The following is a 16,355-nucleotide window of genomic DNA, read 5'->3' as shown; positions in this document are numbered from 1 at the left end:
ATCACTTAACTAATCCTGAATTGTGCTTTGAAAATGTAGCACAATTTAAGCGGCTAATTGATACTATTGGTTATGATGGTCCTATAGCAGCAATGACTGACAATACAAAATTGAAAGAAAGGCTACGATATTCACCTATACTTGGTTGCATTATTGGTTCAACTTTGTCAAAAGAAGAAACTATTATAAATGTATATAGTGATATTCCAAGTACTATTAATAAAATTAAGGAAGAAAATGCTATTGCTAAAGATGTTCGTGCATACATATTACAGGTAATAGATTAGAAATTTTTTATTTTTTATATAAAATATTATCATAAAATTTAAAGAATTTTTTTTAATTATTTTAGATTCCATTACCGAAATTTCCTCCAGTAATTGTAGCGTTAATTCCAAATAAAGGATCTGATAGTGCAAATGATATTACACAGCTATATAAAAAATTACTTCAAGAAATTGCTCCTCAATTAGGACTCCATATTCTTTCATTAGGTTCAGATGGCGCAATAGTAGAATTTCGAGCTCAGCAAAATATATTAAATTCTTCAAACACTGAAAGACTTTCTATTTATAATTCTACATTGCATATAAATTTCAGTTGCCCTATTTTTGAATCAATTGGTCCTATAATCCCAGTTCAAGATCCAAAGCATGCAAAAAAAACTGCAAGAAATGCAATAATGTCAGGTGCAAGACTTTTGACCTTTGGAAATTCATCAGTTCGTTACGATCAGCTTCTTGAACAAGTTAATCGCCATGATTCTGTGATTTACAAAAATGATGTAATAAAATTGGATCGGCAAGACGATGGTGCAGCTTACCGGACATTTTGTTCTGCTAATTTAAAACAATTAGTATCACATAATTATCAGTTAAAACCTGAAGATAAAGGTTTTTTTGTTTATTTATTTATTATGGGTATGTATTCAAATAATATAATATATATAATAACTTAGAAAATTATATTAATACGTTATTCTTTTATTCAAATAAGGTGAAATTGTTGATAGTTATCTCAATAGAAATTTGGCACCTTTAGAACGAATTCGTATGTCAATGACTGGATTTTTCTTTTTAAGACTTTGGCGGTTTTACGTTAAACATTTAGCAAAAAAATATTCAGATTTTATTTCTATTCGCAATAACTTTTTAGCCGACCAGACTTTCGCAATTCTTAATTCTTTATGTGAATCAATAGTTCTTTTAGTTAAAGCACATCAAGACTTTTATCCTTTAATTCCACTATTACCTTGGCTTCATGATTCTGAGCCAGTAGAACATTTTTTTGGTATTGCACGTCAAATTAATTCAGATTTTGACTTTGTAGAATTAATTCAAATGGTTCCAAAAATCTCACAACACACTAAGGCTTTAAGAAATGAAAAGTTGAATTTTAATAAAGAAAAATCTGTAAGAGAAGGTCATTTCAGTTTTTTTAAATAATTTACAATTTTATATTATTTTGTTTATTTACATTATTATTTATTTGATTTATTTACATTATTATTTATTTTGTTTATAGGTTATCAATTCGAATGTAACTCTGATTCTATTGATGATAATTCTTTAGAAATGCTTCGCCTATGGCCTGATGATAATCAAATTCTACAAACCTTAAATAATTCTTATCAACTTGCTCGTGAATTAGCAGAATTTCTTCAAATGCTTCAACCAGTAGAATTGCCTATTGTAATTAATGAGCCAAAAGTAGTAATTATTTTTAATGATAGATATCATAATGAAGAATCACTAAGCATTAATCGTAGATATGAACGTGAAATAGAAAGTGAAACATCTGAAGGTGACGAATCAGATATTCCAGCTGCGTTAAACGAAGCATCTGTAATTATGAAACATGGTTCTGCAGAAATACTTGATAGTGATTATTCTGATCTAATGTTTAATGAAGGACAGTTCCAACTTAAAAGAATTAATGAAAAACCAAATAACTTGTCAATTATCAATGGTGGAGATAGTGGTAAGTTTTATTTTATTTACTTATTCATATTATATTATATATAATTATTAATTATAATTTTTTGTAGTTGATAATGAATACCAATTTCTTTTGGATGATAATCTGAACTTTGAAAATTTAATTCTTCAAAGGTCTCATCATAAAGCTTATTATTCAAAACCTTTAGAACAAAAAATAAAAAAATCAATATCCTCAGGTTTAAATTCATCAAATTCTATTATGCCAAATAAAGCCAGTAATTTGGTCTCTTTCTTTTCAAAAAATGAAGATCCTAATCAACGTTTTGTAACTCAAAGAGAAAAACGATGGAAGGAAAATAGAAATAGTATTTCATTAACTCTTGCTCAATTGCATATTGAGGAATTAGAAAAGTTAAGAAACAAATAGAAGTCAAATAAAAAAAGGTTCCAGCAATCTTTAATCGAAAGTAAGCTATTAAGTTATATTGCGGATTTGTTATTAATTTCAAAAGGATTTAATATTAATAATTCTATAGTTCCAGATATAGAGAATGCTAATGTTTCAAGAGATGTACTATTAATTAAAGGAAACTATGTATTTGTTAAATATGAAAATCAAATGTGTATTAGTCGGATTATGGCTATTTATTATGAAGCTTATTCAAATCATTGTTTTGCCAATGAACCAATAACAATGTTAGATGATATTTCATATATTTCATTGCATGTTTACATCCCTATTCATCTTAATCTTTTTAGTGATATAGTTCAAGAGGGTTGTTATATTTTAACGCATCATTTAGCATCTAATATTTTTTATCATATTTTACCGTCTGGCATTTTAATTGAAGGGAATATCTTAAAATTATTGGGTAATGAAAAAAAATATTATTTTGAATATTTCGGAAGAAAAGATATTATCAAGAAAATCTTATAAAATTATTAATGTAATATGTTTTATTTTTGTTTTAAATTTGATTAATAAAATTTATTGATTCTTAAAGATAAAGCTAATTAATTATAAAAATTCAAAAATAAAAAAATGGAAAATTTTATTAGGTTAGAATATTAAATTGCTTATTTTTGTATGATTTTTGAGATTAAATATCAACAATGCTTAGCAATCATAGTAAAAACCTTTGCTTAGAGCTATTAGTAAAAAATATTTTTGGGACCTTACCTATATAAGGATTTTCTGGGGTCCTCCTCAACTGTTACCATTTGTAAAAATAAAGGTTTACTTTATTTTTTTTAAAAAAAAATTATAGCCATGCATTTTGCCATGAATTATCAGATCATCTATAAATGTACATTTTGTTACATATTAATTATTAATTAAATATGATAGTTTTTTATTGCCAATTATATATATTATGATTATTAGCCAGTCATATCAAATTGATTGACCTATACTATGATTGGTCTACAAATTTGGAGTTATCTCAAAAAATTAGGGTTAGGGTATAGATCGGCAGATATAATTATATATGCTATATATTCGTTGTATGTGACTATTTTGTATATGCATATTATAGATGTATTAATAGTAAGTTGACTGAATCTACTTTTATAAAGTAAGAAAAATTCAAACCGAAAGCTTGAAAGATATAAATTTTGAAATTTGGATCAACTGTCACATTTGAAATGCAATTTTGACCAGGCTTTTGGAAATCTAAAAACAATATCTGTTGCCAGGTAATTTCTATAAATGTGAATTGCTTTGATATGTTTAACAATATTTCTTTTAACAATCCAAAGGGAAAAGTTCAAGCTTAGCGTCAGCATCACAAAAAAATTTGAAGAGGAAATCAGAAAAACAATGAAAAATGGGTCGTAGGGATGACTGGATTCTTAAAAGAGTCAGTAACAGTGTTAAAGATAGGAAAAAGTTGGACTGATAAAAATGGAATGAAAGTTCTCAAAGAGTAAGGATTAAAATTACCTAAAATGTTAAAAGACATGTTTATAAAGTTGATGGATAAAGTAAATTGGGATGTAAAGATGTGTTCAAAAATTCAAACAGTTGGAATGATTCACACTAGTATGTTCTTTCTGTGTCTGCAAAAATAAATCAGTTCATCTAATAGTATCTTTAATTTATAGGAATGATGATTATGACGATTTACATGAACAATCTGAAGGGCTATATATGTAGAGTTCAAAGCAGTAAACCAATGGAGGTTCATGGTGAAGAAAAGAATTTTTCTTCTATTCTGGAAATTCTAGTATCTATTCTGAACATAAAAGTTAGCTTCGAACTTTCTATCAAATAGTTATATATTTAAGTTGATGACTTCATAAATGTTAGGCTGCAATTCAAGAGACAATGAAGGTGATATATGGAAAAAAACAAAAAAAACAATCATTTAAGACAACTGGATTTTGAAAATGACCTAGAGAGGAAAATCAGAATCGACTATTTTCTTGCTTACCAACTCCAAAAAAAGCTAAAGTATGCGTAAAAGCAAATGCAAAGGAATCATATCCATCATCGCCATGTCTTTCTGAACTATTACAATCTGCATTACCATTAATATAATTCTAGGATGGCTTCTTAGGTAACTTTTTCTGATCGTTTTCCAGGTTCCAACAATTTTTCTATAATTTTAATTTTTTCTTTTATATTCCCATTTCCCAGTATTTTTCTTGATTTCTTTAATTTCATTTTCTCTTTTTTCTTTTACTATATCTACCACAATATCTTCTATTCTTTCTTCAATTTCTTCTGTTATTCCAATCATTTCCCATAATTTTTTCTTTTTTCAATTTATTTTCCAGTGAAATCTTGTTTTTATTACTGTTATACGCAATAGTTTATAAGTTTTCATGTAATGTGCATCAAAAAATTCGTTTATACATATCAATAAAGTATCTGTAGTATCTGTTATTTGTTTGTCTGTGTAATACTTTACAGTTCAGAAAAATAAAAAATGCCACGAAAAAATCACATGACTGATCGTTCCCAAGGGAATGGCCTAAAATTTATCCTAGGGACTAAAATTAATTTTAAAAATTTTAAAAATTTTTGAATTTTTAAGATATCTTAAGATCTAGTGATCATAGAAGGATAAAATTATATTTCTTATTAAGGCGCATTTAATGGTAATAAAATCATAACTCTAAAATTGATAAATAAAAGTTATATTAATTTACAAATTTTTAGATTTTATAAATTATCTTGTCACATAATATTTGTAGAAAGACAATTTTATTTCTATCAGATTCTTCTCATTAAGACGCATCAAATGGTGGTAATTTTATATTTCTAGAGTTAATGGATAAGTATATAAGTTAGATATTAATAAAAAGCATTGAGATATCAATAAACTCTGACTTTTTTCCTTATCAAAAGAACTTCCGGAGGAAGCTAAGTGACTCACATTTGTTTTACCATAATTTTGTCCTTTCAACTGATTAAAATCGATCAAGAAATTATTTTTTTTAACTATTATATACCTCACATACTTTATCATTATATATTAATTTTACTAACTAATTTATTAGATTCCATTACATAATGGGATCTGAAATTCTACCAAATTCATTTATATCAGGTTCGGATTTATGATCAGCCAAAATCATCCTAAAAATAAACAAACTAATTCCTTTTTCCAAAGGTATTAAAAATTCGTGTATTTCGGGCTGAGCAAGGCTGGGGCAGGATCGTCGCTTGGTTATAAATAAAAATAAAAATAGAAAATTTTCCATTCTTTTTCTTAATTTTTAATAAATAATGTCGAGAAGAAAACAATCAAAACCAGACTCCGAAATTTCATCAACGGAGAAAATTGACTTAATATTTTCGCAAAAGCATACATACCCAGTAACAAAATCGCAGTTATTATCAGACAACGAAGAAAAAATAACAAAATTTGTTGAAGATACATTACGTTATATAAATTCATTTAATTATCCTTATGAAATGTTTTATTATGAAAAGAATGAGGAAGAAACTTGTCATTTGATACGTTCCTATGAATCTGATAAAAGTATTGGAGCTTCATTAAAAGACTTGATTAAAACCGATAAAGGAAATGAAATTGAAGAAGTTTACTTTTTAGCCGATAAGAAGGTAATTAATTAATTAATTAATATCTTTTTAATAATAAAATAATAATAACTAATTGTGTATTTATTTATTATTAAAAAATAGCGTGGAATCATTACGTTTGCCTATTATAATATTGATTTATTATGTTTTATTTTATTTGCATTGAATTCAATGTGGTTTCTTACTACTCTTACTGATGAATCAAGATATCTTTTATATATATCTGCCATTCTTTCTGGTGTTAGATTACGCAAATATATTCGATTTTAACACATCTATAATTAATAAATAGATTTCAGCCATAAATAATTACACTAAAAGTACATAAGAGCTAATTATTATAATAATGATCTTATTACATTATCATTTTGGTTCAGTTTTGAATTTTTTATATTATTACTCATCACTAAATTATATTTTATAGCTTCAATTTCTTTTTTAGTAAATCCACATTGAAATAAATAATTATCTACTGATTTATAATGATTTTGAAATTTTTGTAAAGATGTCGTCATAAATTCGTACCTAAAAAAAAATTAATAATTTTTTATAATTTTTAAATTATGTAAATGTATATAATATGTATGTGTATATTTAAAAGTACTTACCTTGCACTTAACGTTTCTTTGATTTCTTCTTCATCAAAATAATTATTTGTCAATTTAATATATAATTTAATTTCTTTTGGATCCGTTACTAAAAAAAGAAATTTCAAAAAGATATCTTTCTCGTTTTATTATTAAAATTCAATAAATTTACCTCTTGAATTGACATGAGTTAATTCATATTCTCTCGAAATAATATCATCGTTCACACCTAAAAGCTTTAATAATAACATGGCAAATATTCCGGTACGATCTTTACCCGCAGTACAATGTACTACGAATGGTTGTGTTGGATATTCTAATATATGTTTAAATATTTTGTAATATGCTCTTTTTCCTTCTTCTAGAATCACCATATAAGCTATTAAAAAAAAAAAGAAAGAAAAGTAAGTTTATGCTTTTAAAATAGAAATTATATCAGATAAAGTTAGGTTAAATACTACCTTGTGAATACCCTTCTGTGCCTCTTGTATATAATTTCCATCTTTCAAATAATGCTTCAGGGCGATAATCATCTTCATTAAATACAGGAGCATGTACACGCGTCATTCCTTCAATATTTCTAGGGAAAAATAAAATTAAATTAAATCTTTATTTTTAAAAAAAATAATTTTAATTACTTACTTTATTCCTAATTTATTAACTTCAGGATTTGATCTTAAATCAAAAATCTTTTGAACATTTAATTTTCGGAGTGTTGTAATACCATCATCTGTAATCGATAATAAACTAAAAAAAAATCTTTTAATTTTTTATTGACATAATTTTATTGTTATTATTATCCTTAACTTACTTTCCACTACGAAAAATAAATCTTTCACGGATAAAATTTTGAATTCCATTTTCTTCTCGACTTCCTAAGTCACACTGATATCCACCTAAATCTCTAAAATTTTTTACGCCATCGATAAAAATATATCTTGATATACTATTAACGTATAAATATTTTTCATTAAATCTCTTAGATTGTGATTTATTTGAAAAATAATTAATAATAATTTTAATTAATTCATTATGTTTATTACTATAATTATGATTCACCCCTGGTAAAAGTTTTAATGTATGATTTGGAATTAAATTTGCAAAAATTGTTGCATCTTTAACTGAAACAATCTATTTAAAATTTTAACGTTAAAGATGAAGAGTTATAAATAAATAATGAGAGAAGGTAAAAGAAAGATTTGTTGTACCTCATCCATAATTCCATGACATGTTAAAACTGAAGTAGTATCTGGCATTTTGTGAACTATGAAAAAAAGGTATTAACGATATATGCACATAATAGATGTATTTAATTATATGCTTACCAAAAGACATATCATAATTAATAAAATCATGTAAATCTTCTTTAGTAACCTTCATCCTAATAATTTCGCCTCTAATTTTATTATTCTGATAAAAATATCCTTGTTCTTTTAATGAATCGAAAGCGGAATTTTCAACTAATGATAAACCTGCTGCCATATTATAACGAGCCGATATATTAATTACATGCGAAATATTACGGTTAACATAACATGCATATTTTAAAATTGCGACAGATCCTATATTTTCAATAAATAATAAAAAAATTAACTTAGAAAAAGAAGAAAAAAGTTTTTTAACAATTTAACAATTACCCTTAGAATGACCAATTGCTGCATATAATTTGTAACCAAATTCTTTTTCAAGGTATTTTACTACAGTATCGATATCTTCAACGTCCTCCTAATAAATATTTTTTTTAATTAAAGAAAATTAAGAAAAATAAATTTTTTTTTACCGTACATACCTGAAAATTAGAAAATTTTAGTATACCATCACTTTCTCCATTTCCTCTAAAATCGAATCGAAAATTATCAAAAGATAATTCTTTAGCTAATTTTTCTTGAAATAAATAATTTTTATGTCCTAAAAATATACAAATATTTATTCGTATACATAAAAAAAAAATTATATTTATTATTTGTTTTTTACCAGCTGACCCGTGACAAATAATCACAAGTTTTTCTCCTAAAGTACCATTTGAAGATTTTTTTTCTAGAATTCCTACTATATTCTGTCCTGAATCATTTTTAATATTTATTTGAGTTGTCATTTTTGAAAAAAAAAAGAAACAATGAAATTAATTTTTTCTAGAAATAAATAAATAATATTTTAAATTTTACAATTTTATTCGTTTTCAACCAATAAAGTACAAGATTTTCTATTAGATTTTTCGATTTTTCGATTTATTCTATATTTAGGTTTATTAAAAACAAAAGTTTTTTTGTCAACTTGAGTAAAAGAAACCTGATGTGTCATTGTGTTGATCTAATCTGCGGTAGGGTCATTTGGGTTGGCAATTTTTGATCAGCTTTTTGCACGAAGGTCCCCAAAAAACGTTTGTAAAGAGAAAAAATGGAAATAATATAATGATATAAACGAGTCTTTGTTTCTTTATATATATTAAAAATTGATCATATGATAATTATGATATGTAAATTTAGGTAATAATCTTGACTAAAACTTATCAATTTTGACAATTCATTATATCATAAATTCGTACTTCATAATCCGTACTTTATAATCCGGTACTCCGAAACTCTCCGTACTATTAAAAATAAACATCCCTTTCATAATAATCCTTTTTAATACAAGCGTACAAATGCATTATTATTTGATTTTCCCTTTCATTTTTTTTTTTATATTCATGTATCGTATCATTCAAAAAAATTTTTTAATTATAAGCTAAAAATGGTAGTTGTACAAATAACGCTTATAATATTACTAAATTCGTTAAGAAAATTTTTATTGATAAAAAAAAAAAGTAAAAAATTCCGAGATAACTTGTCTTTATTTTTTTTTTCAAAAAAAAAATTGTTTGAAGAATCACTTTGTATTAACAAAATTTATAAAGAGATACGATTCACACGAAAAGGAACATTTTAAAAAATTTCAGCATTAAGTTTATTTATATCCACCACCTATTAATTCTTAAGATTCATTCTAAGTTATAAAACCAAACTTTTTTTTTCAACTTTTTTTTTTTAAAAAAAATGAGCTTCTTCATGACAAGTGTTGCTCGTGGAAGACAGGAACAAGAAAGAATTCGAGCCGCAGCATTTAAATTTGATGATAAAGAGAATGATGGTTGCCCTCGTAAATACCACCGTAGTCGTTTATTTGCAGTAAGCATAAAAGAAAATAAAACAAATAAAACGAATAAAGCGATAAGAAGGAAAGCGGAAAAACTCCGCAAAAGATTGTTCGAAAAATGTACATTCATTCCTCTTGGCAATATTAAGCTCGAGAAAGATAAAGAAATCCGACAAGGTTTCATACGATCTCGCCAAGATAGGATCCTTTCCTATACCAGGAGAGAGATTCTCAAAAATTATGGCATCTATCGTGGCAGTCGAAAATGACTGACAGGTAGATTTTTAAGAAACTGTACCTTTCACACTTTTCCCCCTCCTTCAATAATATGAATAAATAATCTTATATTACTTTTTAGTTCTAGCCTTCCTCAGTTAACGGAGGGAACTTTTTTTTTTAAAAAAAAAAATACTAATTCCTTTAAAAAAAAACAATATAAGTAAGTAGTTATTATTGTTTAAAAAATTTCCCATAAACAACATATTTTATGTTAATACTCTTTTTATTCATTTATTTATTTTATATAAGAGTCTTGTTAAATTTTATATAATTTGACGAGTTAATAGTATAAATAGTTGTTTGGTATAATTTTTTTTTTAATAACGCATATTCAAAATAAGTTAGTTGGTTTATAATTAATTCATGATTTTAAGAATTTTTATATTTAATAATAATAATTAATAATAATAAAAGTAAGTTTAATATTTTTTTTAATTAATCTTTTAATTAAACATTTGTAAGAACAATTTTACGGATTGCTAACTCCGGAATACTATTGTTATCGCAAAAGGAAATTGATCGTCAATTTTACAATGTTCACGTGATATTAATCTGCGGTAAATAATGCACATCATCAAGAAAAAAATTTTTTTTCCCTTTAACTTTTGCCTAATAATTAAATAATTAATTGTAATATAATTCACTGTGATGGAGAATTAGTTTGTTTAAGGGGATTTAATTGTGAACTATCTTGGTCTGATGGTAAATCAGGCATAGGAACTTGGGGTACTCCCTTAAAAAAAAAAAATTATAGTTAAATGTAGAAAGTAAATATAAAAAATATTCAATACATAAATATTTACTTGAGTCATAAGTTCCCAGAGTGTTGTCCTTTTCTCTTTCATACTCTCCTCAACCTGTTTCTGCCAATTCTCCATACTACTTTTGTACATTTGTTGTAATTCTGGTGCACGCCGTTTATAATCTCGATATGAATTGTTAATCTCATCATTCATAATTTGACGTTGCATCAATTTTTGTTTATAAGGAGGTATTTGTTCTTGCTGTTAAAAGAAAGAAAGGGGGAAAACAATTAAATTTAAAAATCTACCAAAAAAAAAAATAAATATTAAGGCTCTCCCATACAATTTGACCACTGCTAAAAGCTGAAACTAAGCTTGCTAATCCTTTTTTTGGTTGCTTAAGTTTATTTTCCCATTCCAACTGTTGTTGTTTATTCCATTGTTCTTCCCATGCAGCATAAGCTTTTGGAATATTTTCTTCTTTATATTGTGGTAATATTTGACGAACATCATTGACCGTAAATAGTGGAAAAGCTATAAATGTGAATAATTTTTTTAAAAATTTTCTTTTTTTTTTTGATTCAAGACATTAACATTGTCAAATAGAAAAATAAATTATGTAGTATGCATACATTCAAGGAACGGTAAAATATCTATTAAGAAAGTATCATTTGGATCTTCTTTCCATGGAGGTACCGCAATTGCATTCTCAGGTTGCAATGAATAAGAATCGGGATTAGAATCCATAATAATTACTTTTGAAAGATCCCGATTCAATTTTGAAATATCCTATACGTGAAATACGAAAAATGAATTGATATTTATTGTTTATTTATTATTTTAAATAAATATAAACGCAACAAAACCTTGACTATTTTGCCTTCAACATATCTCGTCGATTCTCTATAAAGTCTATAGGGAACAAGTCCCAATGGATCAAGTTTCATTAAAATTTGTTCAGCAATCTATAAATGTAAAATCATTTATTGTGAATCTATTAAAACCGTTTTGGCTCCAAAAGCATATCTAACTCACATATGAGGGCTGGGATGTGAAAATAACCACTTCGAAAATATTTGCCACAAAAAATAAAAAATAATCAACTCCAGGTCGTTTTGCCAATCGCCAACCATTCTCTCTCTAGAATAGAATGAACTTTATGAATTAATATTAATTAGATAAATCATATTAACATTTGCTCATACTCACGTCCCAAGTTGAATAAATGAGAGTTTGGTCCAAATTAATTACTAACGTATATGGAGAAGGCGGTGGTGGCAGGGAATCTTGATCCGGTAACAATTTATCCGATGGTGGTTCTGTGAAAAACTAAAAAAAAGAATAAAAAAAATAAAGTTCTAAACCCAATAAATAAATAACATTGAAATTGATATAAACATATTTGAACTTTTTACATGAAAAAGATCCTTGGTGCGTGCTCCCAATCGCTTACACCACGCTGTGAAAGTGTCTAAATCTTTATACTGTATAAAAATCAAACAAAAATTATTTACATATTTAATTATATAAAATTGAGATTTCTTACTTGATTTTCTCGATCAGTATTGAATGGACGCCCTGAATCAAATCATAGATTGAGTTTAGCGTACTATTAACAATGATTTGTGAGATTCCTTATAATTATGCGTTAAAAACACGAGAAAATTCGTAAAATAAAATGAATTAAATAACTCACCAGAATATATAACAAGACCTAATGTCGAAGCAAACATAATGTAGCCTGTTATCTCGTACGCCCTTTTGGCCTCAGGACTCATACTATCAACACTCGATTTTTTTGGCTTGTTTCGAACTTTTTTTGGTAAGTTTTCAACGGGATTTGTTGCAGAAGTTGTTTGTCTACGAATAAAACTCGTGTTCATTGGAACGATAGTTTTTGCCGGAAACAGACTAAGTGTCCGATAACTGGGCAAACGAAAAAGTGTGATTACTTTTATTAAAGAGTTTCGGTTTATTGTAGATCGTTTAGGTTGAGTTAAACTTAAAAGAAGATTGGTGTGAGGTCGTGTTAATAATAACAAAGAAGAAGCCATAGTTTTAAGCGAATCGAAAATCAAAGATAAACAGTAAAGAGAATAAATTTTATCAAAAAAAAAAACCCGTAGATCAGATCTCGATCCTAAAATGGTTAAATAATTTTGGCGATATTTCAAATAAATGTTTTAAAATTCATAAAATCGCCTTTTTAGCAAGTTTACTTGGAATACCAAAAAGGGTTTTAAATGCCATTTTTTAACAAAATTAATCATTTAGATAATGTATAATTTTTTATATATTATTTCTATTTGCAAAATTTTTTAGAATGCTTTTGAAATAGTTATTATATTAATATATAGCAATATATGATAGAATATAATATACAATTACCTAAAAATAAATTCAATCAGCTGTTTTATTAATAATTCCATTTTAGTGAAAAAAAAAAAATTTCAACATTTTAACCAGAATAGCTAAAGTAAAATTAATGACAAAAATCAATTCTTTAACTTAAAATTAGCTTATCTTTAAAATATTACAAAGATTTGATTAGTAGTTGTTAAAAAATCTACTTTTAAATAATGAATTTTGGTAAAATTTTTATAATTTTATATGAGCATTACTAAATATTACTAATGGTAATTGTCATCTTACCAGAATTAGGGTAGAATTTTGGGTAGAATTAAAAATAACATGAAATTCTACTTGTTAATAATTGCTAATGCTGGTACAGTGAGAATTACCTGCAGTAAAATTTAGTAATATCCATTTTATATTAGGATAATTTTAACGCTTATCAGGATCCCGCTTACTTATAATAAAAGTTACTATAGAAAATTGGCTCTTTACTAATAGTTTTTACCTTACTTTTTATTGGTTAATTAGCTAAAAAGAAAAAAAATCATACCAATGTAATATAAAATTTCCTTTTATAATAGGATTTGCAAAGAATTTTATATATAATTTTTACCTTAAGTCTGGGATGACCTATCTTATAAGTAAGCAGAGTTCTCGCTCATTCCAGGTGAAAATTACCTGGTCATCATATGATTTTTAAAATTTATACATGTAACATCATAATGTTTATCAAATCATTTACTAAATATTTATAAATAGCACTTATTGGATACAAGATACATTGAAAAAGTATCTATAAATGTTAAATTAAAGTATTAAAAAAATGCTTAAAAAATTAAATAATTAATAAATAATAAAATATTGCAATAAAATGTGGCACAACATTTATATATAAGCCATGTCAATCATGTTTTATATCAAATAAAATGCAACTATATTGTTATACAATTGCATAATTTAACTCTTGCAATATACGTTTAAGATTTTAGGAAAAAAATTTTTTTTATAAAAAGTTTTTTTTCTTTGCAGTTTATAAAGTTTTATATGTAAGAAACAGAATAGAAGTATGCTCCAGTGGAATCTGTTCAATCCGTCATCTATTTTTTGACTGGATCGGATAATCCGGATTAAGAATGAACGAATTTTGAAAAATCCAGATGGATCTGTTGGATAATACCAGATTGATCGGATGTTATATGGATGATTGGATTGACCGAATTGATCAGATAATCTGGTCAAATCCAGTATTTTTTTTTGCTTTTTTTTTTAAAAAAAAAATATATATATAAATATAGAGAAAGCGTCTTCGGTCATTCTTCCCTTTGGAATTCAGCTTAAACGGCTTAGGACATTTCCTTTACTTCATTTTTCTAGGGAACACCTTCCTGGAACTGGATTTCAGCTTGAAGGTAAGTTAGAGGAGGTCTTTTTGTTTTTTTTTTATTTATTTATTTTTCTAACGTTTTTCTTTATTTTTTTTTGTAGATTTTGGCTTCCCGAGTTCTTTAGAATAGTGGGTAAGTGTTTGTAAGTGCATTTTCTTGAAATTTACTTTGAAAAAACGTACTAACATTTCTTTTTTTATTCTTTTTTGTAGATTTTGGCTTCCCAGGTTCTTTGGAATATTGGGTAAGTGTGTGGGGTGTATTATTTACGAATTTACTTTGAAGAAATGTACTAACATTTCTTTTTTTATTCTTTTTTGTAGATTTTGGCTTCCCGGGTTCTTTAGGATATTGGGTAAATGTGTGGAAGTGCATTCTCTTGGAATTTACTTTGAAGAAACATATTAACGTTTTTTTTTATTCTTTTTTGTAGATTTTGGCTTTCTGGGTTCTTTGAGATATTGGGTAAGTGTGTGGGAACGCGTTCTCTTGGAATTTACTTTGAAGAAATGTATTAACATTTCTTTTTTTATTCTTTTTTTGTAGATTTTGGCTTTCAAGTTCTTTGGGATATTGGGTAAGTATGTAGGATGCGTTATTTACGAATTTACTTTGAAGAAATGTACTAACATTTCATTTTTTATTCTTTTTTGTAGATTTCGGCTTCCCGAATTCTTTTGGACATTGGGTAAATTTAAGTGTATGGGAGCGCGTTCTTTTGGAATTTACTTTGAAGAAATGTACTAACGTTTCTTTTGTATTATGATATGGGTAAGTGTGTGGGGTTGATTTATTTTAAGCAATGTAATAATTTTATTTGGTTCAAATTAATAAATAAATTTACATTACTATATAATAAACCATAAACAATAAATATGAATTATGTTTTTAAGAAAAAAAAATTGAATGGATTGAACGGATTGAACGGATATCCGTTGAACTATCTGATCAATCTGGTCAAACTGGTGATACAAGGATTGAACAGATATCCATTGATTCATCTGGTCAATCCAGTAACACAATCAGATCAATCCAAATCTGGTCAATTTTTGGATGGATGACCAGATATCCAGATTGACGGATTTCAGAGCATACCTCTAAAACAGAGATTTCATAGTATTTACTACTATTTTACTTTTATGGTATAAATGATTTCTAGCTCTTTAACTTTTTTTTGATGCTTATAAAACTTTTTTTGATTATTATTTCTGTCAACTATTACATTTTTAATAATACTACGCACTTTTATATCTCTTTTTCTTTTACAAATATGTCCAGTTTATAAAAAATATGAATATAATGAAATATATGAATAATAAAATGACTTTTATTAAGTTTTAGTGTAATCTCAAAATAGGAATAGTTATCTTGAATTTTTTTTTAAAAAATAATAAACAAGTCATATAAATATGGACATAATAATGAAGTTCTGATATAATAACGCCAGTTGCAACAAGTTTTTTGGGAGTTATATATGTATTTAACATTATTGTTTCTTGGGAAAACAGAGATTTCAAATGGCATTTTTTTTATTAATTAACATAATGCCGCATTTTACTATGTAAATTTTATCAATCACATGCAGATCGGCAATTAAGTATTTTATTTTTTTATTACTTAATAAATGCAAATTTTTAATACTTATCAAATACCGCTATTTGATAAATACAAGACTCCCATTTGGTTAAACTTCGTGATGAAAGTAAAATGCCAATAAATTGCAAATTTTCCTCTTTACTTTATTAAAGCATTATAAAATTTGATAACTAAAATGTTGACCAAAATAGTGAAATTATCATATTCTTAGCAAGAAAATTTGAAAATTAGTATCATTATGTAAAATACAGATATCTTTACAAGTATTATGCTTACACTCATAA

The 16,355-nt window shown here is 26.1% G+C and overlaps 5 protein-coding genes across 5 annotated transcripts; 3 read left to right on the top strand and 2 right to left on the bottom strand.

Moving 5' to 3' along the window:
- Positions 1-1,664: 1,664 nt before the first annotated feature.
- On the top strand, positions 1,665-2,146 carry OCT59_023348 (uncharacterized protein; the record flags this gene model as incomplete). The annotated part of the gene is made up of 2 exons (XM_066132001.1): positions 1,665-1,980; positions 2,112-2,146. 2 exons carry the CDS (start codon positions 1,665-1,667, stop codon positions 2,144-2,146), a joined length of 351 nt encoding a protein of 116 aa, XP_066006707.1.
- Positions 2,147-5,594: 3,448 nt separating this feature from the next.
- Positions 5,595-6,482, top strand: OCT59_023347 (uncharacterized protein). Its single transcript, XM_025324361.2, has 2 exons — positions 5,595-6,012; positions 6,094-6,482. The coding sequence occupies exons 1-2, from the start codon at positions 5,674-5,676 to the stop codon at positions 6,259-6,261; spliced, it is 507 nt and encodes a 168-aa protein (XP_025186476.1). The 5' UTR covers positions 5,595-5,673; the 3' UTR covers positions 6,262-6,482.
- On the bottom strand, positions 6,330-8,673 carry OCT59_023346 (uncharacterized protein; the record flags this gene model as incomplete). The annotated part of the gene is made up of 11 exons (XM_025310064.1): positions 6,330-6,516; positions 6,600-6,687; positions 6,751-6,957; positions 7,040-7,158; positions 7,221-7,325; positions 7,390-7,709; positions 7,787-7,842; positions 7,904-8,140; positions 8,216-8,303; positions 8,368-8,486; positions 8,553-8,673. 11 exons carry the CDS (start codon positions 8,671-8,673, stop codon positions 6,330-6,332), a joined length of 1,647 nt encoding a protein of 548 aa, XP_025186475.1.
- A 758-nt stretch (positions 8,674-9,431) lies between these two features.
- Positions 9,432-10,429, top strand: OCT59_023345 (uncharacterized protein). Its single transcript, XM_066132000.1, has one exon. The coding sequence runs from the start codon at positions 9,614-9,616 to the stop codon at positions 9,980-9,982; it is 369 nt and encodes a 122-aa protein (XP_066006706.1). The 5' UTR covers positions 9,432-9,613; the 3' UTR covers positions 9,983-10,429.
- On the bottom strand, positions 10,413-12,789 carry OCT59_023344 (uncharacterized protein; the record flags this gene model as incomplete). Its single annotated transcript, XM_025313775.2, has 10 exons — positions 10,413-10,725; positions 10,796-10,996; positions 11,079-11,269; positions 11,368-11,524; positions 11,602-11,700; positions 11,771-11,875; positions 11,945-12,064; positions 12,151-12,219; positions 12,282-12,313; positions 12,432-12,789. 10 exons carry the CDS (start codon positions 12,787-12,789, stop codon positions 10,633-10,635), a joined length of 1,425 nt encoding a protein of 474 aa, XP_025186474.1. The 3' UTR covers positions 10,413-10,632.
- Positions 12,790-16,355: the final 3,566 nt, after the last annotated feature.

The sequence above is a fragment of the Rhizophagus irregularis genome, chromosome 32, assembly GCF_026210795.1.
Source record: "Rhizophagus irregularis chromosome 32, complete sequence".
Lineage (NCBI taxonomy): Eukaryota > Fungi > Glomeromycota > Glomeromycetes > Glomerales > Glomeraceae > Rhizophagus > Rhizophagus irregularis.
The sequence above is the reverse complement of the archived record's forward strand: the minus strand, read 5'-3'. Positions and strand labels throughout refer to the sequence as shown.

What these genes read in the sequence shown, in the direction of transcription:
- OCT59_023345 (XM_066132000.1), top strand. Translation starts at nt 9,614, where the DNA reads ATGAGCTTCTTCATGACAAGTGTTGCTCGTGGAAGACAGGAACAAGAA.
- OCT59_023347 (XM_025324361.2), top strand. Translation starts at nt 5,674, where the DNA reads ATGTCGAGAAGAAAACAATCAAAACCAGACTCCGAAATTTCATCAACG. An exon ending in ACTTTTTAGCCGATAAGAAG is followed by an intron (nt 6,013 to 6,093) that starts GTAATTAATTAA and finishes ATTAAAAAATAG; the next exon opens with CGTGGAATCATTACGTTTGC.